Source organism: Podarcis muralis, chromosome 15 (assembly GCF_964188315.1).
Source record: "Podarcis muralis chromosome 15, rPodMur119.hap1.1, whole genome shotgun sequence".
In the NCBI taxonomy this organism is placed as follows: Eukaryota; Metazoa; Chordata; class Lepidosauria; order Squamata; family Lacertidae; genus Podarcis; species Podarcis muralis.
Genome location: NC_135669.1, coordinates 41,701,445 through 41,725,369, shown reverse-complemented (window position 1 = coordinate 41,725,369; position 23,925 = coordinate 41,701,445). Strand labels below are relative to the sequence as shown.

At 48.7% G+C, this 23,925-nt stretch overlaps 1 protein-coding gene across 2 annotated transcripts in view; it reads left to right on the top strand.

Moving 5' to 3' along the window:
* Positions 1-22,348, top strand: part of RPH3AL (rabphilin 3A like (without C2 domains)) — a 52,187-nt gene extending 29,839 nt beyond the window's left edge. For both annotated transcript variants that reach the window (XM_028707578.2, XM_077919561.1), the window contains 4 exons: positions 7,167-7,344; positions 11,713-11,826; positions 16,374-16,556; positions 21,344-22,348. In XM_028707578.2, the coding sequence (XP_028563411.1) occupies positions 7,167-7,344; positions 11,713-11,826; positions 16,374-16,556; positions 21,344-21,378 (510 nt within the window). In that variant the 3' untranslated portion in view covers positions 21,379-22,348. The remainder of the gene's footprint in view (positions 1-7,166; positions 7,345-11,712; positions 11,827-16,373; positions 16,557-21,343) is intronic.
* Positions 22,349-23,925: the final 1,577 nt, after the last annotated feature.

Here is a 23,925-nt window from a genome sequence, read left to right as displayed (position 1 = left end):
CCTCACTCCTCAAAGTTTTATAAAGAGTGCAAGCTAGAAGCACAGGAAATCCTGACTCAATACTGCCATCTCCACATGGACATAACCGTTTCCCCAGTGGTGAAGGCAGTATATATTCAAACTTGCGAAAGTGAAAGCACGTCTGTATTTTGGAATTGTTAAATTTTGCAAATAGGCTGCCAAAGCGTCAAAATGACTAGGTGGGAAATGCCTCAGTGGCTGATCTCAGCCCAACCGACCTCTTGGGCTGTTGTGAGGATTTGGAGAATGTGGATGCCTCCTTCCGCCCTTCTGTGGAAGGGTGGTATACAAATGTGAGGAATGAGAAGTAGTTGAGCGATAAAAGCAGAGTAAGACGTTTCCAAAATGTCTCCCTTCATCGGTGCCCTTATCCAGGAAAAGCAGTCGCTTCCTTTACCTTCTGACAGGGCCGGCACTGCTTTGGATGGGGTGCCTTGCGCAGCCCCTGTGAAGCTTGACGACGCGATGCTGTTTAAACACCAGCCTTTTAACATGAAAAATCTGTCCGGTTTGAGGCTTGTGCAGAGCCAGGAATGATTTATTTGAAGCCTGATCACCTCCTGCTCGCAGCAGACTAGGGACGGGCAGATATGTCAATTTCAGTTTCCGTCATATTTCCAATCTCCAGCTCTCCGCATTTCTGCACCAGTTTCCAGTAAAAAAGAAAGCCCTCGTAAAAATCCAGCAATTTAGTGTGAGTTTCTCCTAATAGGCATGTTTGTCATTCAGTTTTGCCTAATAGGTCCATAAATAGCAACACCGTAGTGGTCCCGGGCCCTAAGGAAGTTAGATTAGCTTCAACCAGAGCCAGGGCCTTTTCAACACTGGCTCTGGCCCGGTGGAACGCTCTGCCTCATGAGACCAGGGCCCTGCAGGATCTGATTTCTTTCCGCAGGGCCTGTAAGACAGAGTTGTTCTGCCTGGCCTTTGGCTTGGAGCCAATTTGATTCCCTCCCTCCCTCTTCTTTCTTTTCCTTCTCCTGCGATGAGGCATTTTAATGAGGCATTTTAATATTTTAATGTTTCAATATTTTAATGTTGTATTTTAATTTTGTTTTAAGTTGTAATCATTCAACTTGTTTTTATTATTGCTTGTTAGCCGCCCTGAGCCCGGCCTTGGCTGGGGAGGGCGGGGTATAAATAATAAAATTATTATTAATATCCACTTTTGGTAAAGCAAGGGTGTGTAACAACAGCAACGACAGCAACAACATCAGACTCTTAATATCAGGGTTCTGGATTCAAGCCTGAAAGATTCCTGCATTGTAGGGGTTGGACTAGATGACCCTGATTGTCCCTACCAACTCTGTGTTTCTAATAATAAACAATTGTTAATTGATTTCTGATTTTAACTTTTTTTGTGTTTTTTGTTGTACGGTCTCATGCTTTATTGCTATAAACCAGTTTGATATCTTTTTATGGCAGTGGTAGATAAATATTTTTATAAATTAATTCTAATGATAATCATAATGTGCCATTTTATGCACGTTTTACCCTGGCAGATGCTTTTTTTTTCTTTTTTCTTTTTTCACACCTTGACTTGCCTAGACAGCAGCGTTTCAAAATCCACAGGAGCGCAAATTCCATAGGCTGGCTGTTCACATGCTTGTTTCAGGGCGTGCGGATTAAGTAAATTCGCGTTTCGGAATTAAACTGAACCGGATTTCTCTGAATTTCTGATGTCTTCTACATCAGAAGGTGCAGTATGTGGACTTGCTTTACCTGCATTTAGGAAATCAGCCTCTTCCCACCCACCCATCCCTGCCGCTCTGCAAGGTAGTCGTGTCGTGGAGTCAAGACAGATTGGTCCAAAGGATGTAATTGCAAAGTTCTGCTGGTGCATAATGAAAAGGACTGGGGTGCTTGTTTAATTTCCCCACTTGCCTCGTTTATCCTGCTGCCGCCTGACTTTTTCTTTTTTTTTGGGGGGTGTACAATTCTGTGCAGCCTCATTAATAATGGTGTGCGTGTTCTACATGCTAACTAAATGGGCCTGAGCCCATATAACATCTGTTAGCAAGCTGCTATTTGCTGTAATGAGAGAGAGAATGTATAAAATTACCTGGAGCAGTGCCCATGCTTGCTTCGATCACCAACCCCACCTGCTTCCACCCCCTTGCCAAACCGCCCTCCCTGCCCTTAGAGTTGCTCCTTCACGGTCGGCCTAGACTGCCCACCTCAGTCTCCCTCTTCCGCCTTCTTTCTCCTCACCCTCCATCACTGCTGCAGTGGCTCAATAGCCCTCAGAAGTCTGTTAACACTCTCTAGGTTGCAGCGCCACCTGCTGGTGCCCAAGGAAACTACTGTGTGATGACAGCCGTATCTTTTTATTATATCAATGCCATGCATCTCAAACATAGCCATTTCAGCATGGGGTGCAGAATCAAGAATTCTCAGAATCTCTTTCCCCCTTTTTAATAATCAGGTTTTCAAGAGCAAGGCTCAGCATACTTTAGGCTTGCGGGGCTTTTGTTTTTGTTTTTCTGGAACCCACCAGTTGGAACCAAGGGCGAATGTTCTGGTCCCGGGGGAAAGGTTACTGTTACCGTAGTCAAAGTTCAGTCCTGAGTCACTAGCCTGGAAATAGTCCACAAAGTGTGAGGCGAGGTCCGAAACAGGGAGCTGGGCGGGGACAGGAACACTGGAAGGTCAGAAGCAGGAAGCCGGGCGGGGAACAGGAACACTGGAGGAACAGGACTGGATGCTGGCCGAAACAGCTCTTCAATGACGACGTTGCTCCCGCAACCTGGGACCAGGCTGACTGGCCTTCATCTTCTCTGAAGCCAGGGGCGGTCCCGGCCCCCAGGAGCCCCGCCTCTCCTGGCCTTAAGGCGAACACTCCTCCTGGGAGAAACCAGTTCCCTTCGCCTCTCTGCCCTAAGCCTCTGCAGTTCAGGAGAGGCTGAAGGGTTACTGGGTCCCGGGGAAAGCTCACCTGTAGACCCTGAGTCCTCAAGCACCTCTGGGGCCAGAATGGATTCACCTGGTGCCTGCTCCTGAGGATCCGGCACAGGTGCAGGCTCCTCAGAATCAAGGCCCTGCCCCAGTTCAGCCGGCCCTGGAGGCGGGGACTCCTGTGCAGGCTGGGATTCCTCCGGTTCATCCTCTGAATCGGAATCCCAGGCCATCACACCGAATTACATATGCTTGGAATGAAAGAATTCTTATCTTGGGGAATTGGTTTTGAGAACTGAACTGAGCTCATAGTCTTGTCTACCACTTCAGACGCAACCCCCACTGTACTTCACATCAGAAGTATAGTTCAGGAGAGAATTCATTTTGTGTTGTCGCTGTTGAAACGTTTGGGAGCCGGAAATCCTCATGGATCTACTTCAAATGTCCTGGAGGTTGAGCAGGAGATCCCAATACAGCTTCCTCCCACACCAGGCCTAGTGGCAGCTGCAGGCATCGTGTTGGCCATGCCCACTTAACTGAGGGGCACTACTATATAAATAAATTTAAGTGCTGTGGCATCTTGGGGCCAGCCCTGGGGACGGTTCATAGAATCACAGAATTGTAGAGTTGGAAGGGACCCCCAAAGGCCATCAAGTCTAACCTTCTGCAATGCAGGAATCTCGACTCAAGCATCCATGACGGAGGGCCTCTTTCTAAAAGCCTCCAGCTGAGTGAGTCCGTTCTGTGGCTCTTGCCCTCAGCAAGTTCTTCCTAGTGTTTGGTTGGAATCTCCTTTCTTGTCTTTTGAATCCATTGGTTTGGAGCAAGAGAAAACAAGTTTGCCTATTATTATTATTATTTCTTATTTAAATTTGCGTACCCACCCTTCATCCGTAGATCTCACAGCAGTTCACAACATTAAAATACATGATAAAAACACATCTTCCATGTGACGGCCCTTCAGATATCTGACGACGGCTATCATATCTTTCTTCTCCTCCAAGCTGAGCACCCCCAACTACCTCAGCCATTCCTCATAAACCCACAGGGCCTGAAATATTTCCAAACCTTCCGATTCCCTCCACCCCAAAAGCAGACCCACAATTCCTTGACTCGAAAAACCTGTCTAGTTCAGTTTGCTTTGTCGGAAGGCTCCAACGAAACTGGGTTGGTTTTTTTTTTGTCTCTGGATATTGCTTCGTTTTCTCTTGCGCTCCCTTCCCCCCTCCCTCTCCTTCACCCAAAGCCGTGTATATTAAGTGTGCGCTAATAAGCTCCCTCCATCGCAATCTCGCTATTAAAATCTAAATTGGAACGTGTGGCGAGCATTCTTGCGGGAAGCGCGAAGTCTTTATCGCTGTAGCCGGCCGCTGGGGCGCCCTAATCTGCTCGCTCCGATTTTTCACACTCAAACGATCTTTTTCTCTCGGCTTGAGTCCCTCTTAGGCTGAATTTCTATAAGGAGGCAGCAGCCTCTCAGCAGCTTGCAGTACTTTTATTCCGTTGTTAATATTGTACTTTCGTTTTCCCCTTCTATGCGGTTTTTACCAGAGAGCACTCAGGCCTGTGTGTCTTTGGTAGGCCCTCTTGGGAGTGTCTAACTGCCTTGTGAGCTTGGATTTCTCATTGCGAGGTCCCAGTTATGAATGCCGGGGGGAGGGGGGGCTATCCCATACAGCACAACCACATCATCCCACAATCTTGGAGGGCATCAGGTTGAACACTCCTGCAGTACAATGTCCTGTCCTAAAGTTAGATTGCAGGTGTAAAAGGTAAAGGGACCCCTGACCATTAGGTCCAGTCGTGACCGACTCTGGGGTTGCGGCGCTCATCTTGCTTTATTGGCCGAGGGAGCCGGTGTACAGCTTCCGGGTTATGTGGCCAGCATGACTAAGCCGCTTCTGGCGAACCAGAGCAGCGCACGGAAATGCCGTTTACCTTCCTGCCGGAGCGGTACCTATTTATCTACTTGCACTGGTGTGCTTTCGAACTGCTAGGTTGGCAGGAGCAGGGACCGAGCAACAGGAGCTCACCCCCGCCATGGGGATTCGAACTGCCAACCTTCTGATCGACAAGTCCTAGGCTCTGTGGTTTAACCCACAGTGCCACCCGCGTCCCTGATTGCAGGTGAGGATCGTTTAAAAAATACTATTTGCAAAGATAAACGAGGGTTGCCAGAAAAGGGCTTTTTGGCTCTTGCAGCTTCATTTCCCCCCCTCACCATTGTGCAAAGGATTGATTTGTTCTCCCTCCATTAATTTGGTTTAAGCTGCCCTTTATCAAGCTTGTCGTGTCAGCTTCAGAAAAGAGAGAGAGAGAAGAAAAATAGGTTGGAAGAGAAATTCTCATGCTGGACTTTGAATAGCTTGCTTTTCTGAACTGAAATTGGACGCTTTTGCTCTGAGCCCTTATTGCTACCAATGGTTTTGTTGTAAAATGTTTTCCAAAACAGCTGCAAGAGCCTCCTCTCATAAGTGTCTCTGCATGAGTCACTGTTCCAGGTGTCCCTCAGTTGGCAGAAAGCCACTGTGCTGGTCCCAGGGGGAGGTTACCGTGAGGTGTGGTCAGAGTCCGGCCCTGGGTTGAGGGTCTGGAGATTGTCCACCAAGGGCGAAGTGGGGTCCAAAGCGAGGAGCCGGGCGGGGGCGGGAACTCTGGAAGAACAGGGCTGGGTGCTGGCAGAAGCAGGTTTCCAACGTCGTTGCTCCCGCAACCTGGGACCGGGCTGACTGGCCTTTATCTTCTCTGAGGCCAGGGGCGGTCCCGGTCCACAGGTGACCCGCCTCTCCTGGCCTGGAGGCGAGCACAGTTCCCTCCGCCTCTCTGCCCTGAGCCTCTGCAGCTCAGGAGAGGCTGGAGGGTTACTGGGCCCAGGGGGAGACTCACCTTCCCCTGACAGGGCTGGGAGAAGCGCACCTGTAGGCCAGTGTTTCCCAACCTTGGGCCTCCAGCTGTTTTTGGACTACAACTCCCATCATCCCTAGCTAGCAAGACCAGTGGTCAGGGATGATGGGAATTGTATTTCAAAAACAGCTGGAGGCCCAAGGTTGGGAAACACTGCTGTAGGCAATGGGTCCTCAATCGCCTCCAGAGCCAGAGTGTATTCATCTGGTGCCTGCTCCTGAGGATCCGGCACAGGTGCAGGCACTTCAGATTCAAGGCCCTGCCCCAGCTCAGCCGGCCCTGGAGGCGGGGACTCCTGTGCAGGCTGGGATTCCTCAGGTTCAGCCTCTGAATCAGATTCCCAGGCCATCACAGCCACGGTTCATACAGAGACACAAAGGGCAGACTCTTTTGTTTTTGAGGGCAGGCTGTTTCTCAGGTAAAAGGCAATTTCTCGCCTGCTGTTGATTGCCATGGTGATTTTCAGAGCAGGTTGTTTAAAATCAATATGTAATAGATCAATCTTGAATCCTAATTACGATTCCCTCTTCTCTTATATAAAGCGCATGAAGGATCTACCGTATCTTTACATTTATTTCATGACTTCTCTTGTTAATGCAAATAACTGTAAGCTTATATTACACCTCACTGTAAGCTTTTTTTTTAATCTAATCGTAATAAGAAAGTTTCCAGCAATTGGTATTCAGATACAGACAACAACCCTGCGTTGTAGACTAGTCAGAGAGAGACAGTAGCTTGCCCAAGGTCACCTAGTTTGCTTCATATCCGAGCGGTGATTCAAACCCTGATCTTAGAGGCCCTATTCCGACGCTCTAAGCACTACAGTCGCTTCCCAGTGGCATGGGACGAAGGGGCAATTTCTGCACCCGGGTTGATTTCTGTCGGGATTCTCGCAGGGCTGAGTGCTGTTCGACCCGTGGTTTCCCTGGGTTAGATGCTCCGTGCTTGTTCTGCTGTCCTCATTCAATGTCCACAGGATCTTTGCAAGGGAGGAGGATGGAGAGAAAACCAGAACAAACCAGCCCCACAGCCAGTACAGTGGTACCTCGGGTTAAGTACTTAATACGTTCCGGAGGTCCGTTCTTAACCTGAAACTGTTCTTAACCTGAAGCACCACTTTAGCTGACGGGGGCCTCCTGCTGCTGCTGCGCCGCCAGAGCACGATTTCTGTTCTCATCCTGAAGCAAAGTTCTTAACCTGAAGCACTCTTTCTGGGTTAGCGGAGTCTGTAACCTGAAGCGTATGTAACCTGAAGTGTATGTAACCCGAGGTACCACTGTACATCCCTTGGGTCACCCCAGGAGGGTCCAGAGATCACCCCAATTATTTGCTCTCCTTCTCTCTAGGTTTGGAAGCGGTCCGGCGCCTGGTTCTACAAGGGCCTCCCCAAGTACATCTTGCCTTTGAAAAGCGGCGGCGGCAAAGCCAGCGAGCAGACCCCGCGGCCTCGTCACCTGGAGCCGCCAGCGATGGACCTCAAGGGGGTCTCCCCCCGTCATTCCTTCACCTGGGCCAGAGGAAGAGGTCAGTCCTTTCCTGGCTCTCTGTGGCCTGACTACGGGGTGTGGGGTGGGGTGAAGACTTCTAGGGCCGCAACACGATTCTAAAGAAATATTGCAGAAATACTGTATTTTTCGCTCTATAGGGCGCACCGGACCATAGGGCGCACCTAGTTTTTTGGGTGGGAAAATTTTTAAATCCCCCCCCCCCAGCCCCAAAGAGCAAAGAAGCCAAGATAGCCAGTGGGATCCATCCCGCTGGCTGTCTTGGCTTCCTCTTTAGCCACGCACAACCTCTCCAGCAGGGAGAGGCTGCGCGCAGCTTTGGCAAAAGCCAAGACAGCTAGCGGGATGGATCCCGCTAGCTGTCTTGCCTTCCTTTTTAGCCGCGGGGCTGGGGCGGGGGAAGCCCGAGCTTGCCCCGACCCCAGCCCCCTTTGATCCCGGAGCTTGCTGCTATCCGAAGGCTTGCAGATAGCTGCCCAAAGCCCGGGGTGCACAGCGCTGCGCTCCCCGGGTTTCGGGCTGCAGGCTGCTATCCGCAAACCTTGGGAGCCCGGCGGGAATTCACCCCACGCTCCGAAGGCTTGGAGATAACTTCCTGAAGCCTGGAGAGCGAGAGGGGTTGGTGCGCACCAACCCCTCTCGCTCTCCAGGCTTCAGCGAAAGCCTGCATTCGCCCCATAGGATGCACACACATTTCCCCTTCATTTTTGGAGGGGGAAAAGTGCGTCCTATAGAGCAAAAAATACGGTAAGTGGTGGTGGTGGAATCTTAGAAGTGCAGTGTTGAAAAGCGGCCCCAAGGATCATCCACGAGAGATGGCCTTGCAACTTCCACTTAAAAACCTCCATCGAAGGAGAGTCCGCCATGGATATTTTAGCTGAGATTCCTGCACTGCAAGAACGTGGATTCTTGGAACATGAATCCTAACCTCCTGAGCAGGAGAAAACAAGCTTGCTAACCACCTTCCATGAGGCAGCCCTTCAGATGTGTAGAGCCAGGGTGGTGTTTTGCTTAGAGTGTCAGACTGGGACCTGGGAGATCGGGGTTCGAATCCCCCATCTGCCATTAATCTGACCGGGTGACCTTGGCCAATCACTGTCTCTCTCCGTCTAGCCTACTTCACAGGGTTGTGGTGCGGATTAATTGAGGAGGGGGAAGTCCAGAATAGATTTAGCCAGTGCACAGGGAGAGGGGAGGGAAAGAGAAGTCCTGTTGAGTAGCCAAAAGCCCTTGGGCAAATTCTTGGGCAAAGGTCTATTAGGGCAAATTCTTTGCAAATGCTAGGAGAGGGGCACCTGAATGTTTGCAAATTTTTGTGCGGACTTAAAAAAAAAAGCTCATAAACTGATCTGGAACCGAGAAAGCCCGGAGAAATGGATAGGAGCTGAAATTGACAAATTTGTCCACCCCATATCATAGAATATGGGACCACAAGGATCATCTAGTCCAACCCCTTGCAATGGAGGAATCTTTTGCCCAGCGTGGGGCTCAAACCCAGAACCCTGAGATTAAGAATCTCATGCTCTACCAACTGAGCTATTCCCGTAATTTGGGGTAGCTTTGGTGGGTGTTGATGCTATGGGTGTGCACTCTCACACAGCTGCATTGATGCGAGTATTTACGCTTCCTGGCTGTTGCCAGGGTAACCCCTCCCAGCCTTTTTCGGCACTTGATTTATGGCTGGAGGAAGTGCCAACAGCTCTGGCAACCATTTTGCTGTGTTGACGGTCGTCCTCCGTCCCCTTTTTGCATCGACATGTGTTCGTGGGGACGATCCACTGCTTTGTCGCACAGAAACTCCTAGTGTGGTCTCCTGTATTTCTGAATATCCTCTTGCCGCGTGAATTGCAATAGATGGAAAACCACCAGAATTTGTGCTAAGCAATTTGCTGTTTGGGCATGGCAGTGTTAAGAGTTGCCCTTCTTGGAGGAACCACCCTTTCTGGGTGTTTGCACAACCTGGGCATGCTCAGAGCAGCCACTTGAGAAAGCCAGAACAGTAACTCTTGCAGAGAGCTGGAACGCAGGTAGCCTGTGCTGTATCAGGAGTGATTCTATGCCCAGTGTAGGGATGGGAGTAGAATGATTTACTCCTAACAGAAGGTGATGGGAAGGAGGAATGGACAGACCAGTGACTCATACAGAGACACAGCAGCCTTTCTGGGCTTTCCAGAAGACTGGGCGGTTAAATGCAAACACCCCTAATTTCCAGTTCCTGAAACAATATGCAAACCAAAACGCATCAATCCTTCAGAATCCAAATAGCTCCAAATTTGGTGACGCCGTTCTCTACACGCACACAGTGTACGAAAACGCACGCTTTGTGGGAAACGGTTCTTAAAACATATATATTGGCAAAACAAATGCATTCTTTGGGAAAGTTCCACTGAAAAAAGCAGAGAGCTACTTGGAGGAAACAAGGGGTGGGATATAAATGCAATGCGGTGACTTCATTCCCTATTTTCATATTTTCTTTGCTCCAGCTTCAGACAGGAGCTGTTGCTCAGCTGGGGCTCACCCTTGGACTTTGAGGCCTTCTGCAAGGATACGGGGATTGTCTATCCGTTGTCAAATGGCCTTGCCGTAGAAAAAGGAAAAAGACAATTCTGTCTCCTCTCCTCTTCTCCCCCACCTGATCTCGCCATCAAACAGCTGGCAGCTAAATTAGTTCCCTCCTCACATGGTGTTTAAATAGAAGAAGTGGTTGCAGTTTTCTTTTTTCCCCTTTTGTTTTTTGTGCTGCAAAGTGGGAATAATTTACCAATTCAAATCGCACCCTTAGATTTGTGTCAGCGAAATTGAGCCTCCTTCGTTTTTATCGCTCTCTCTTCCTCTGTCTCCCTTTCGTTGAGCTTGCAGAAACAGCAAAAAGTGAAGTAACATTTAATGAGACTCGTGTTTGGCACGATCCGCTGTTGGGTTTTAGATTGCTTGCTTTAATAGCAGCAACAAAACAAAACAAAAAACCTGCCACAAATGACCAGAACCTTACTCGGAAAGTCACTACGTGCTTCCTTGTTCAAAATCCTCAGCATAAGACCCTCAGATATGAACATATGTGGTCTTGAGGTTCTGGAGCGAAAGAACAAAGAAGTTGATCCCTTCTCCATCAGGATCTGTGAGATCCAATGAAGCAGATTGTTTGAAAATTCCCAATGGGGCATCTGGCTGGCCACTGGCCTGATCCAGCAGCCTTGTCTTCTGCTCTTACATAGTTAATCTTGCAGCTAGCAAGCTCAAAACCTTTTAATTTCCAGGTGTCTCCCCCCCCCCAATATGTTATTATAGGAGTTGCTTCTGAACAACTCCTGAGAAATGTCACAAGAACATTTGGGTCTTATGAACACTGGTTCTCAAAAGACCCACACTGGTCGCCTGTATGCTTCGGAGTCTATCTCTAGGGTCTTCCGCTGGCAGACAAAACCCTAAATGAGCTGAGCACCAAATATCCCATGTAGATCTGCCTGGGTGTTGAAATCTCCAGGAGAAATCTCCCTTCATTGAGCCAGTATTGCATGACAGGGCCTTCTCTGTTGTGGCTCCTGGGTTATGGAATGCCTCTGAGTAGTGTCTGTCTTTAAAGCTGCATGCATATCTCAACATCCAGACAAGATATATTATAATCTACGTCTCGTACAAGAAAATATTTTATTTAGTTTATTGGAGTCAATCACGATTGCATAAACATGGTCTATTGATGACAACGTGCTGTTGGAGATGCAGTAAGGAGACTGCTTCTTTGAAGTATATGGTTTACACAGTGGTCAGCGTTAGCAAATTTCTGGAGAAAAATACTAGGAGGTATAAGAACTATTGTGGGGAAGGAGTTACAATTTTTGGAAGGTAACATCATCTTAAATTATAGGATAAAAATATGACCTCCTTTGATCAATGGATAGACGACATGACAACTCTTGTAACCTATGAACAGATCGCTTTCAGACGAAAATTATTCATGGACAAATTTAATGATATTTGGAAAGTATTTATCAAAACCATAGTAACTCATGAAGTGAGGGATATAATAAGTCTTATCTATTTACACACACATTACATAGTTCTGCAACCCTAATTACATTTTAATGTTACTTCGTTATTGTTGTTATCCTGTTTTCTTTTGTTTCTTTCCTTCCTCTTCTTTCTTCTTCTTATTTACTTCAATTAACTGTAAAACTTTCAATAAAATATAAATAAATGGAAAACCCCCAAAATACCCAGTTAAGATGTGCCTTTCCACACAGACGTTTGGGGGGGTTGAGGATGGAATCTGAATATCCCTCTCACTGCGGCAGGCTTGCCATTTCTGACTAGTGTTGATTCAGTTTATAATTTATGGCCGGATCTTCCCCACCCTCCCCATCCACCTTGTATTTCTGTCTCCCTACAGTGGTCTCTAGTGATAGTGACAGCGACTCTGAGTTCAGCTCGTCGAGTCTGGATGACCGGTCTTTGCTCGCAGGATCGAAGGGTTTCAAGATCAGACAACACCGAGCGGAATCTGGTGAGGAAAGCAGCTTCTTGGGTCGCTGGGTGCTCCTTCAGCATTGCAGTATTATTAATTATTATTATTATTATTATTATTATTATTATTATTATTAAGATTTTATTAAATGTACAGTGGTACCTTGGTTCTCAAACTTAATCCGTTCCGGAAGTCCGTTCCAAAACCAAAGCGTTCCAAAACCAAGCACGCTTTCCCATAGAAAGTAAGGCAAAACGGATTAATCCGTTCCAGACTTTAAAAAACAACCCCTAAAACAGCAATTTAACATTAATTTTCCTATCTAATGAGACCAGTGATCCATAAAATGAAAGCAATAATCAATGTACTGTACTATAAAATAAATAAGAAGGCATTGTAGATGATTAAAATTAAAATTATTATTATTTTCTTACCTGCACTGATGATAGTCATTGTTTGGATGGGGGGCTTTTATCCATTTCCGCATTCACACAATCAATCAGATGGTAGCTGAACTGGGTTCCATGCAGTCACAAAAACAAATTAACTGAAAAAGCCTCAAAAACAAAAGTGCCAAACTTAATCTGTTCTGGAAGCCTGTTTGACTTCCAAAACGTTTGAAAACCAAGGCACAGCTTCTGATTGGTGCAGGTGCCCCGGAAACAATAGCCGACAGCTGCATCGGACGCTCGGCTTCCAAAAAACGTTCGAAAACTAGAACACTTACTTCTGGGTTTTCGGCATTTGAGAACCCAGGTACCACTGTGTATACATTTGCAGGAGCACTTTGTACAAGTTTCTAAGGGACAGGGGCAGAGCCTTTTTCAGCCAGAGGGCCACAGAACCTTCTGGGGGGGCCACTTGCCAGTGGTGGGCGGGGCCAGAGGCAAAAGCGGGAGGGGCAACTGATGCAAATTGTTACCTGTGTGCAGGCAAGTTTCTGCACACTCTCACCCCCCCCCATCCTTCCACCCAGGCAAGCAAAGAGGAACGATCAGAGTTCAAGGACACATTTCCTGCCACTCAAGGAAGGGGTGATGTCAGGTTGGTGAGGGGTGTGGCCTGGGGAGAGAAAGGGGTGTGGCTGAAGAGAAGGCGTGGCTTGGGGAGACTTCTGAGGGCCAGGCAGAGAGATCTAGAGCACTGCATTTGGCCCTCAGATCAGCACAGACCATCTTAAGGGGCTGGAAGGCCAGGAGAAATGGCAGCAGTCGTAATTTGGCTCAGGTTCAAAACCCAGTGTTCAAAAAGGCATCATTGGTGTCTTGGTTAGAGCTCCGACCCAGGGTTCAAATCCACAGTCAGCCATGAAGCTCACTGCCTAACCTACCCCCCCAGTGTTGCTGTGGGGATTAAATGAAGAAGGGGGGAACCACATGTGCACTGTCTTCAGCTCCTTGGAGAAAAAGGCAGGATATAAATGCAATAAATAAATATAAAAGAAATAAAAAGGCAGCGTGGTTTTGCGGGGAGGGCCTTCCATTTGGAAAAAAAAGTTTTAAATGGTAGAGGTCTCCCTGTTAATACATAAAAGCCTCTTTCCAGGAACGTGTTTATTTGACTTCACTGCGCCGTAGAGAAATTGATCTTCGCAAGACTCCACTTAATAAAGTCACGCTGGTTTTTTTAAGGCCATAATATTATTTTGCGCAGTGGCAGATTTTAATCTGTGACATACTTTGGCATTGACTGATTATTGTTCCAAGGTTTCTTGAGCGGCTGCCTCTGCATGATAGATCGTTTCAAATCATTTTATAGGGAAAGGGGCTGGCTTGCTATTGACAGATAACGTCCTTGCGTACATTTTCTTAAAATGGATGCCTTTGGGAATAAGCACCCGTAGCAACTGTTTCTGCAAAAACATTCCCCCCCCCCCTTTCGGTTAGCTTTTGTTTTCCTTACCTTGATGAAGAGCTCCTGTTGCTTGAAGTGCATGAGGGTGGTTTTCTAAGGGGGGGGGATAATGTGTGTGTGTGTGTGTGTGTGTGTGTGTGTGTGTTGGGAGAAACACAGCTCTGTAATAGAGATCACCTCCTTGGCATACTGAAGGTCTCAGGTTTTCTCCTCCATGACATCTTCAGGCAGCTCTGGAACATAGCTGTCAAGCGTCCCTTATTTGGCGGGACAGTCCCTTATCCCAGCGCCATGTCCCGCTGCTGTCCCTTATTGATGAGGCTTCGTTTGGCTGCTGCCTGGGCTTTCTGTCTTTGGCTCGGAGGGGCTCAGAAGTTGAACACACCTGTGCCCGGAAAATCCCTTATTTTGGCTGCTGATCCCTTATTTTCGAGGCTGCTGGTCCCTTATTTTCAAATCTGTAAGTTGACAGCTATGCTCTGGAAAGTCTCTGCTGTGTGGAACCATAAACCCTGGAGAGTCGTCGCCCATCATGGTTGACAATACTGTGCTAGTGGTCTGGCTCAGGATAAGGCAGCTTCCAATTTCAACCAGCCCTTTGTTCAGAACCCTGAGGACTGGAACCTTGCTTTAAATTTACGGGAAAGGTCTGCAGCTCCGCTTGGCACGCACAAGGTCCCAGAGTTCAATCCTCAGCATCCCCAGGTGGAGCTGAAACTGACCATCCATCCTGAACTTGATGGACTTGCAGTTGAATGGGGTAAAGTACTGTCATGTGGGGGGACGCGGGTGGTGCTGTGGGTTAAACCACAGAGCCTAGAACTTGCCAATCAGAAGGTCAGCGGTTTGAATCCCCGCAACGGGGTGAGGTCCCCCTGCTCCTGCCAACCTAGCAGTTCAAAAGCACGTCAAAGTGCAAGTAGATAAATAGGTTCCGCTCCGGCGGGAAGGTAAATGGCGTTTCCGTGCACTGCTCTGGTTCGTCAGAAGCGGCTCAGTCATGCTGGCCACATGACCCGGAAGCTGTACGCCTGCTCCCTCAGCCAATAAAGTGAGATGAGCGCCGCAACCCTAGAGTCGGCCATGACTGGACCTAATGGTCAGGGGTCCCTTTACATTTACCTAGTGTCATGTGGGACTTAACTGTCAAAGAGTGAGTTGGCAGTAAATCACACTGATCAAAGTTGGAGTTAACCCTTTACTAGCAAAAACACAACCTGCACAGCACTTGGCTGAGTGTCCGGCCTTAATGAGCACAGCAGCTCATCCCTGGTAGGTCTGGCCCCATGGATCAGTTGCTGAGACTGAAAGTCCCACCCCACAAAGCTGCCTGAGTCCCCTCCTCCCCAGGGTTCTCCCCCCCCCCCCAAGCAATCAGAGATTGTGCCTGCATAATGCTAACTTATCCTCTGCCCTTTTCATGCCTCTCCTGGTTCTGGGAGAACAGCGGGGAGGGGAGCTTGTCACAGCAGGAGGGGGAGACCCTGGGACTCTTCGCCAGCCTGACTCATCTCTGCCTCTTGGCCTCTCCTGCTCCAGCTTTGGGACTTTTCTCTGCCACAGACTCTCCCAGCTCACTGAGCCCTGTTCCCCTTCAGCTTCCAGCCCCTCCTCTTCCCAGTCTTCTCCCTCTGACCACTCATCATGGGTCTTCTTCTCCTGCGGGTTCCCCAGCCAGTGCCTCCCACCATTCCTCTACATCCAACCGGTCCATGTCACTAACCATCAACCCCCCCACCCCGATTGTTGTGTGTGTGTGTGAAGGGCCTGGCTGCTGGTTATTTAGTTATAGTTTTGAATGAGGTTTCACAAACCAGGACAGATAACCCAAAAGTATAAACATCCTCCAACAATTGTCAGCATGAGAACAAACAATTAGCATGAAGGCAGAATGATTCTAGTGGTGACCAGTGCAAGACTCCATAGAAAAACGTAGTGTTTCAGTCCTTGCCGAGGGCCTTCTTGGTGGTGGCACCCACCCTGTGAAACGCCCTCCCATCAGATGTCAAGGAAATTAGCAGCTATCTTATTTTTTAAAGCCATCTGAAGGCAGCCCTGTTTACGGAAGTTTTTAATATTTCATGCTGTATTGTTTTTAACACTCAATTGGGAGCCGCCCAGAGTGGCTGGGGAAACTCAGCCAGATGGGCGGGGTATAGATAATAAAATATTATATTATTTTACATATATATATATATATATATAGATTCGGGACGCGGGTGGCGCTGTGGGTAAAAGCCTCAGCGCCTAGGGCTTGCCGATCGAAAGGTCGGCGGTTCGAATCCCCGCGGCGGGGTGCACTCCCGCTGCTCGGTCCCAGCGCCTGCCAACCTAGCAGTTCGAAAGCACCCCCGGGTGCAAGTAGATAAATAGGGACCGCTTTCTAGCGGGAAGGTAAACGGCGTTCCGTGTGCTGCGCTGGCTCGCCAGATGTAGCTTGTCACGCTGGCCACATGACCCGGAAGTGTCTGCGGACAGCGCTGGCCCCCGGCCTATAGAGTGAGATGGGCGCACAACCCCAGAGTCTGTCAAGACTGGCCCGTACGGGCAGGGGTACCTTTACATATATATATATATATATATAATTATCTAGTCGAGCATCCAGATCTCACAGCTGCGGTTGGGCTCTCTGCCTCCCGCTCCACCAGCCGTCACGGGGAATGGAGCTGTAAGTAGGAATCTGCATGGACTGGCCAAGAGATCAGACCCTCTTCTCCCCCCCCCCCTTGCAGTGTCCAGCAGTGAAGTGGCCCGGACCCCCACCAGGACCCCCAGCCGCGCCTTGGGGAGCATTTTGTCGGAGAGCCAGAGCAGCCTCTGCAGCGAGAGGGGAGGAGCCTTGAGCGCTACGGAGAGCTGCCACAGCGACCTCCCAGCTGAAGACGAAGACAGCGATGCCGGCCGCGGCGTCTCTGGTGAGTGGGGAGGAGGGGAAGAGGGGCACAGGAGGCCGGCCAGGCTGCCCTGGACCATCAAGGAAGCTGCCTTGTACCGAGACAGACCAGGGGTCCATCTAGCCCAGCAGTGCCTGCACTGACTGGCAGCAGCGCTCCAGGGTTCCGGGCAGCGGGACGTCCCTAGGCCAAGGATTGCACCCGGGACTTTTTGCAAGCTGGACAGATGCTCTCCTGCTGATCTAATCATAACTGTCCAGACCTCATGGTTCTCAGTGGAGAGGTGGTTATAGCAGGAACATAGAATGTTGCCTTATAATGAGCAGATCATCAGCCTCTCAATAGCTCAGTCAACAGAGCACGAGACTCTGAATCTCAGGGTTGTGGGTTTGAGCCCCACGTTGGGCAAAAGATTTCTGCCTTGTAGGGGTTGGTCTAGATGGCCCTCAGGGTCCCTTCCAACTCTACTTCTATGATTCTAACACCGACAGGCTGCAGCTATCCAGGGTTTTGGGCAGAGGACATTTATTTGGTTAGCGCTGTGTGAAGAAGCCCTTCCTTTGGTCTGCCCTGAATCTTCTAACATTTCATTTGGTGGCCCCAGTGAGTTACCATATTATAAGACAGGGGGTGGGGTGGAATTCCTGTCCACTTTCTCTACATCATGCCCAATATTGCACACTTCTCTACTGTGTCCCATCCCATTACTCACTGTTTTTTTCCAGATTAAAAAAGACCCAAACATTGCAATCTGTGCTTGCTTTCATTTTTAAAGATACAAGTTTCTAGTCCATGTGATTCTGCGAGAGCAGGGTGCTGGGCCGGGTGGGCCCTTGGCCTGATCCAGCAGGCTCAGCTTATGTTCTTAAAGGTGCTTTCCTTCTGCTCTGTAAAAAGATGCTAGGGGGTGGGCCACAGGCAGCAAATCATGCATTTTGGCCTGTCTGTGCCGTGGTCCTGCCACCCAACTAGCTCCCTTTCACATCAGAACAGGAAGTGAGGACTGTTTTTTCACTCCTGCATCCTCCTTAGATCTTCACCTGAGAGTTTTGAACTCTTCCATCAACTTTGCTGCTTTTAGCTTACCAAGGGAACTTGGGTGCAAATGAAGTTTGCAAGAACTGGGAATTAAAAAAAGGAAAAAAAGCACCCTGAAGTGTGACTTTGTTATCCAGGGTGAAAATTTTAGTGTTTGCAATGTATATTTATATATATTTTTCTGGGCCAGTTCTAAATCTAAGGCATTAATATGCATACACTCTGTTTCGCACCTTGACAGTCCTCCTCTCTCACTTCCCCACCCCAAATCAGCTTGCTTTGCAACTTGCCGGAAACTTTTCTGTGTGCCTGTATGACATTGATTTTTGGATTGAACCTGGGAAATTCAGTGCACTCTCCCCGAACCACAGACGGGGCTAGATGGACGCTGTTTTGCCAGTACAAAATCTACCATTTGCAGCAAGGCAACTGAGAATTCTGTGGCCTCCTTCTATTTCAGGTCCCTTAACCTGCTTTATTTCTTTGCCTAATTCATTCTGCTCCTGTTTTTTAATCAAGGCAAAGGGGGCTTTTGCTCTCTTGCCACAAAGAATCTTATTCACTAACTCAAGTTGCTTAAAGGTAAAGGTAAAGGGACCCCTGACCATTAGGTCCAGTCGTGGCTGACTCTGGGGTTGCGGCGCTCATCTCGCTTTATTGGCCGAGGGAGCTGGCGTCATGTGGCCATGTGGCCAGCATGACTAAGCCACTTCTGGCGAACCAGAGCAGCGCACAGAAACGCCGTTTACCTTCCCACAGGAGCGGTACCTATTTATCTACTTGCACTCTGACGTGCTTTCGAACTGCTAGGTTGACAGGAGCAGGGACCGAGCAACGGGAGCTCACCCCGTCGCAGGGATTTGAACAGCCAACCTTCTGATCGGCAAGTCCTAGGCTCTGTGGTTTAACCCACAGCGCCACCCATGTCCCAACTCAAGTTGCTTAGATGTCACCAAATTTTGCCCCATCTCTCTCTCTCTCTCTCTCTCTCTCTCTCTCTCTCTCTCTCTCTCTCTCAAATATATCTTATTGCCTCTTAAAAACAAAAACGAGCTCCAAGAGCAGGGTTCTGCAGCTAGGGTCAAAGACAGGAGCCTAAATAAAGCCTTGCTGTACCAGGCCAGTGGCCTATCTAGTGCAGCATCCTGTTCTCTCATCGGCCAACCAGATGCCCCTGTGGGAAAACAGCAAGTAGGAACTGAGCAAAAAAGCAACTCTTCCCCACCTGCGATTCTCAGCAACTTATGTTCAGAGGTATACTGCTTCCAACAGTGGATAGCGGAACATAGCCATCATGGCTAGTTGCCTTCTCCTCCATGAATTTGGGAGCATATTCGCCCAGTGATTTTCCAGCTGCACTGGCTCCCGGTGGAGTACAGGGTCAGATTTAAGGTGCTGGTTTTGACCTTCAAAGCCCTTCGCGGCCTAGGACCCTCGTACCTACAGGACCGCCTCTCCCGGTCTGCCCCACGGAGAGCCTCAAGGTCCATAAATAGCAACACCCTAGAGGTCCTAAGGAAGTCAGATTAGCCTCAACCAGAGCCAGGGCCTTTTCAACACTGGCTCCGGCCTGGTGGAACGCTCTGCCTCATGAGACCAGGGCGCTGTAGGATCTGATTTCTTTCCGCAGGGCCTGTAAGACAGAGTTGTTCCACCTGGCCTTTGGCTTGGAATCAACTTGATCCCCTCCCCCTCTTTCCTTTTTCCTTTCTGCTTCTGTGATGGAACTCCTATCTGGGGACTTCCCTGGCTTTTTTCTGGCCCACCTAGGACCAGTCTGGATAGTTGGCCTTGGTGAAGACTTGACGTTTTCATCCCCAAAAAAGTTTTTGATATGAGTTTCTACTGAAATGAGGCTGCATTTTAATATTGTATTTTAATCTTGTTTTTAAGTTGTATTTTAATCAATTGTTTTTGTACCTGGTGTTAGCCGCCCTGAGCCCAGTCTCGGCTGGGTGGGGTATAAATAATTTTTATTATTATTATTAATCCTCTTTTAAAGCCATCTGAGTAGGTGGCCATTGCTGCCTACTGTGGGAGGGAGTTCCATAGGTTAACCCTGTACTGTGTGCAGAAGGACTTTATTTCATCAGTCCTGAATCTTCCAACCTTCAGCTTCGTTGGGTTCTGGTGCAATGAGAGAGGGAGAAGAGCTTTCCTCTATCCACTTTCTCCACGCCACGCCTGGTTTCACAAAACCATTTATCATGGCACTTGCTTGCATATACTTGCTTTTTCTCTAAACTAAAATGTCCCCAAACCTTTTCCTCCTCGTAGTGAATTTGCTCCATCCCCTCAATCATTTTGGTCACAGTGGTACAAACTGCTGTGTTGCCCACACAGCTGTCGCTCCTTCTTGTCTCCATTAAAACAAACATTCCCAGAAACTAGTATGACTCTTCCCCCCCCCCAGTCTTTTGTCCTTCCCTGACTCCCCCTTCTGCCCCCCCCCAATCCTTCTTCCTTTCCTCTCATCTCCCACAACGTCTTACTTCTATAAAGCGTTAATGGACCTTGTTTTCTAACCACGAGTCTGGCTAACAATCCATAACTTCTTCGCTTCATTATGGCTCTTAGTGAGCTTTTAATGATTTCTGCAGAGGGGTTTGTTGTGGGGCGAGGAGAGGAGGGACCCGACTTCTGGGAATGTAGGTGTTGAGAAACCTTCTGTGGGGCACCCTCTCCCCACAGAACGATCTCGGAGACATAAGGCAATAGGGAAAACAAGTCTGCTATTAGGATTGTGACGCTGTTAAGCGTGGACATAAAATTCCCTTTGATTGCCTGCTGCTTAATTGAGATGAGGGTTTTAAAAAACAAACATAAGACTAGCTTGCTGGATGAGGCCAGCAGCCCATGTAATCCAGCTCCCTGTTCCCACAGTGGCCGACCAGATGTCCTGTGGGAAAGTCACAAACAGGAGCTCATCGCAAGAGCATCCCCAGCTCTGAACGGCCAGTAGCTTTTTTACAGTCAAGAGATATATGCATAAATAAAATAAATACATATATATATAAGGCAGTCGTAAGTGGTCTTACACAGATGCGACTGACCTATTATAGCCCAGGAGCAAAGCGATCGCAAGAGACTCAGAAGAGCAGCCAGGGAGGGGCTGAATAATGGGATATATTAGGACTTTCCTAGTCCCTTGATAGAAACTACAGTTTTTAAAAAAGACATGCAAGGTGAACTCTGCCTCAACGTTGCTACAAGGGCAGCATTTATTGTTCCTTGGGGTATCTGCGTTTTGGGATAGTTCACCACTCAAAATATGCCTTTTCCATCTTCACAAAAGGAGGCATGGCCACCCTGGTGTATATTAGCAAAGATAACCTAAGAAAGGCATTATGTTTGGGAAAATAGTTTGCAAAACTCTCTCTCTCTCTCTCTCTCTCTCTCTCTCTCTCTCTCTCTGTGTGTGTGTGTGTGTGTGTGTGTGTGTGTGTGTTGGCCATAGCTGTCAACCTTCCCTTTTTTTGCGGGAAATTCCCTTATTCCAGCACTGCTTCCCGCTGCTATCCCGGATTGTTAGATATCCCGTAGACTGTCCCCGGGACAGGTGAGGCTGCTGATCCCTTATTTTCGAGGCTGCTGATCCCTTATTTTCAAATCTGAAAGTTAATGGTGTTGGGAGAGATTTCCATGAAAATGCTGACTTTTTTCATGAGGAACCCAGAGAGAGGAAAATCCCCAAACTGGAGGATTTGTTGTCAAGGTTTCCCATTTACGGGGCTGTGTTGAAATCATGTTTTGTTTCCTTTCTTTCCAAGGGAAAAGACGCCTTCTGTCAAGCCCGCGGCGTTGATGGGGGCCCAGCTCCTTCCTGAGAGGTTTCCTCTACACCGACCCGCTGTCCAGAAGCCGGGCTGGACTGTGCGACCCGGGACTTTTGGGGCGGGTGGGGAACCAAAGACACACGCCAGCCTTACAGACCTGAGCTTGCCACTGTGCAGAAGGTGATGTGACTGTGGCTTTTGTCCTCCTGTTTTGTTTTGCTCCTCTTGCTGATAGATGAAGAACTGGCGCAGTCGAGGAACAACCTTTTCTGCGGGAGACCCCTGAAAAGAAACCAAGAGAACTCCTTTGACCAACTCTCTCCTTTGACCCTTTCGGGATTGGGGTTCCCTGCAATTTTGACTGCATGTACTGAGATGCTGACTAGGACGGCTTTCTCTTGGAAAGAGGGTCCTTCTGTTGAGTGGTTAGGGAGAAAGAGGAGCTGTGTGGTGTGGCTGCAACGCTTAGCTCTTTGCACAGGCCTAAAAATATTTTGCATCCTGGGAAAGGCAGTGAGTATCAGTCCCTGGTGGAGAATGGGCATCGCACTGGGTCTAGGATTTAGGATGGACGGACGGCAGCCAGGTTAGTGGCTGGTAGACCCTTTTTAAATTAAATGCCACTGCAGCCATAGCTGGAGGGGGAGAAGCTATGCCATGTGGCAAACTGAGTTGCCTCATTCTAAGCTGATTCATCCCGCCTTCCGCCCAATCACTGGGAGGCTTTTAGGACAGCAGTTTGGAAAGGAGAAAGAGGATTGGCTGCAAGTGAAGTGGGAGTCCCCTTGTGTCTCACTTGCCCCCTTCTCCCCATGGGGAATGCCATGGGGAATGCCCTTAAGGAATTCCGTCACAATCATTACAGCTCGTTTGGGGTTGAGAGGATCGGTCCCTGACGAAAAGTGTCCCTCTTGGCTTCCCCTCTCTCTTTGCAAAATTCCTTGTTTGGCCTGTATGTTGCACGCAATGTGTTCCGCTCATGTGGGAGGCTGTTTTTTTTTAAAATAAAGTAAAATAAAATTCCAAACGTGCCGTTTGCTGTGTGTGTTCTCGGTTTCTGAGCAGAAGTGGCTTGCCCGCTGAGGAGGAGTTTCCGCAGCAGGTGGGCCTCTGTGGCGTCACCTCAAAAAGAATGCTGTAGGTTTGGAAAACGTTGAGAAAAGCGCAAGGAAAATGATAAAGGGGAGGGATGTACCCCCCCCAATGAGGAAATGATGCAGTGTTTGGGACTTTAGTTCTGAGGAGGTGGGGAATCTCATGCTCCAGGGCCAAATGAGCCCCCCAACCCTCTCTATATAGAGCCAGTGTGGTGTAGTGGTTAAGAGCGATAGACTCGTAATCTGGGGAACCGGGTTCGCTTCCCCACTCCTCCACATGCAGCTGCTGGGTGACCTTGGGCCAGTCACACTTCTTTGAAGTCTCTCAGCCCCACTCACCTCACAGAGTGTTTGTTGTGGGGGAGGAAGGGAAAGGAGAATGTTAGCCGCTTTGAGACTCCTTAAAGGGAGTGAAAGGCGGGATATCAAATCCAAACTCCTCCTCCTCCTTCTCCTCTTCTTCTTCTTCTTCTTCTTCTTCTTCTTCTTCTTCTTCTTCTTCTTCTTCTATATGGCCCCTGGGACTCTCTCCAGGCCGTGCCAACTTTCCCAGGACACACCTCTTACTGGGCTTGTTCAAGGGCCAGGTAGAGAGGCCTGTGGGGGGTACATTTGGTACCAGGACCTGAGGTTCCCCATCCCCTGCAAGTCGCCCTCTCAGACCAAAAGGATACTGCACATCTGAATTTGCCACTACCCTGCTGCCCACCAGCTGGGCTTGAAGGCTTCAGCCTTCTCCACCCCATGACCCCCCCCCACAAGCAACAGACCTGCAATGGCAGCCGGCTTCTGAACTCAGAGATGCTCCATCCATCCACTGTGACTTCAGCTCCCTGCAGAAACCGGTCTCCAGGCTCTCGCCAGCCGCTGTCAGAAACAGACCCCAAACTTGAGGTCGTTTTTTTCCACATTGCGGCATCTCCCAATTGGCCTGTGACCGGGACGCCAAGAACAGACCTTGTGTGCTGCAGGAAACGTAAATGACTTTGAGGGGGTTGAAGGTCTTCCATGTTTCTGCATTCCTCTCCCTCCTTCCCTCCATCTTCTCAACCCTAACGCCATTAACAATACATCTTTCATAGCCCCGTACTTTCCCCCCGTCGACGCTCCTCCTGTGATTATGATTATTTCTACCTTCTGTTGAAAACCATCCAGGATAATGGAGCCCTTTAATAGCGGCTCTGAAGCCGTTCTTCTTGGCCTCGGCTTGTCATTCATTTTGCCTGACAATGAGCAGGGCCATTCAAACCTTGCCAGCTAAGAAAAATCACGCTATTGTTCATAAAAAATCATATAGCTTTTTCTCTCTAGATCTCCACCTTTTGCTCTCCATTCAATCTCAAGGCTTTTTAATACCTGACATACTTTTTTTTTTTTTTTGCAATTTGCATGGTGGTTGTTCCCCCATCCCCCCTTCTCCAAACTCTATGCAAATTGCTATGGGGTGTTTTTGGGATATATATTTTTAAAAAACCACAG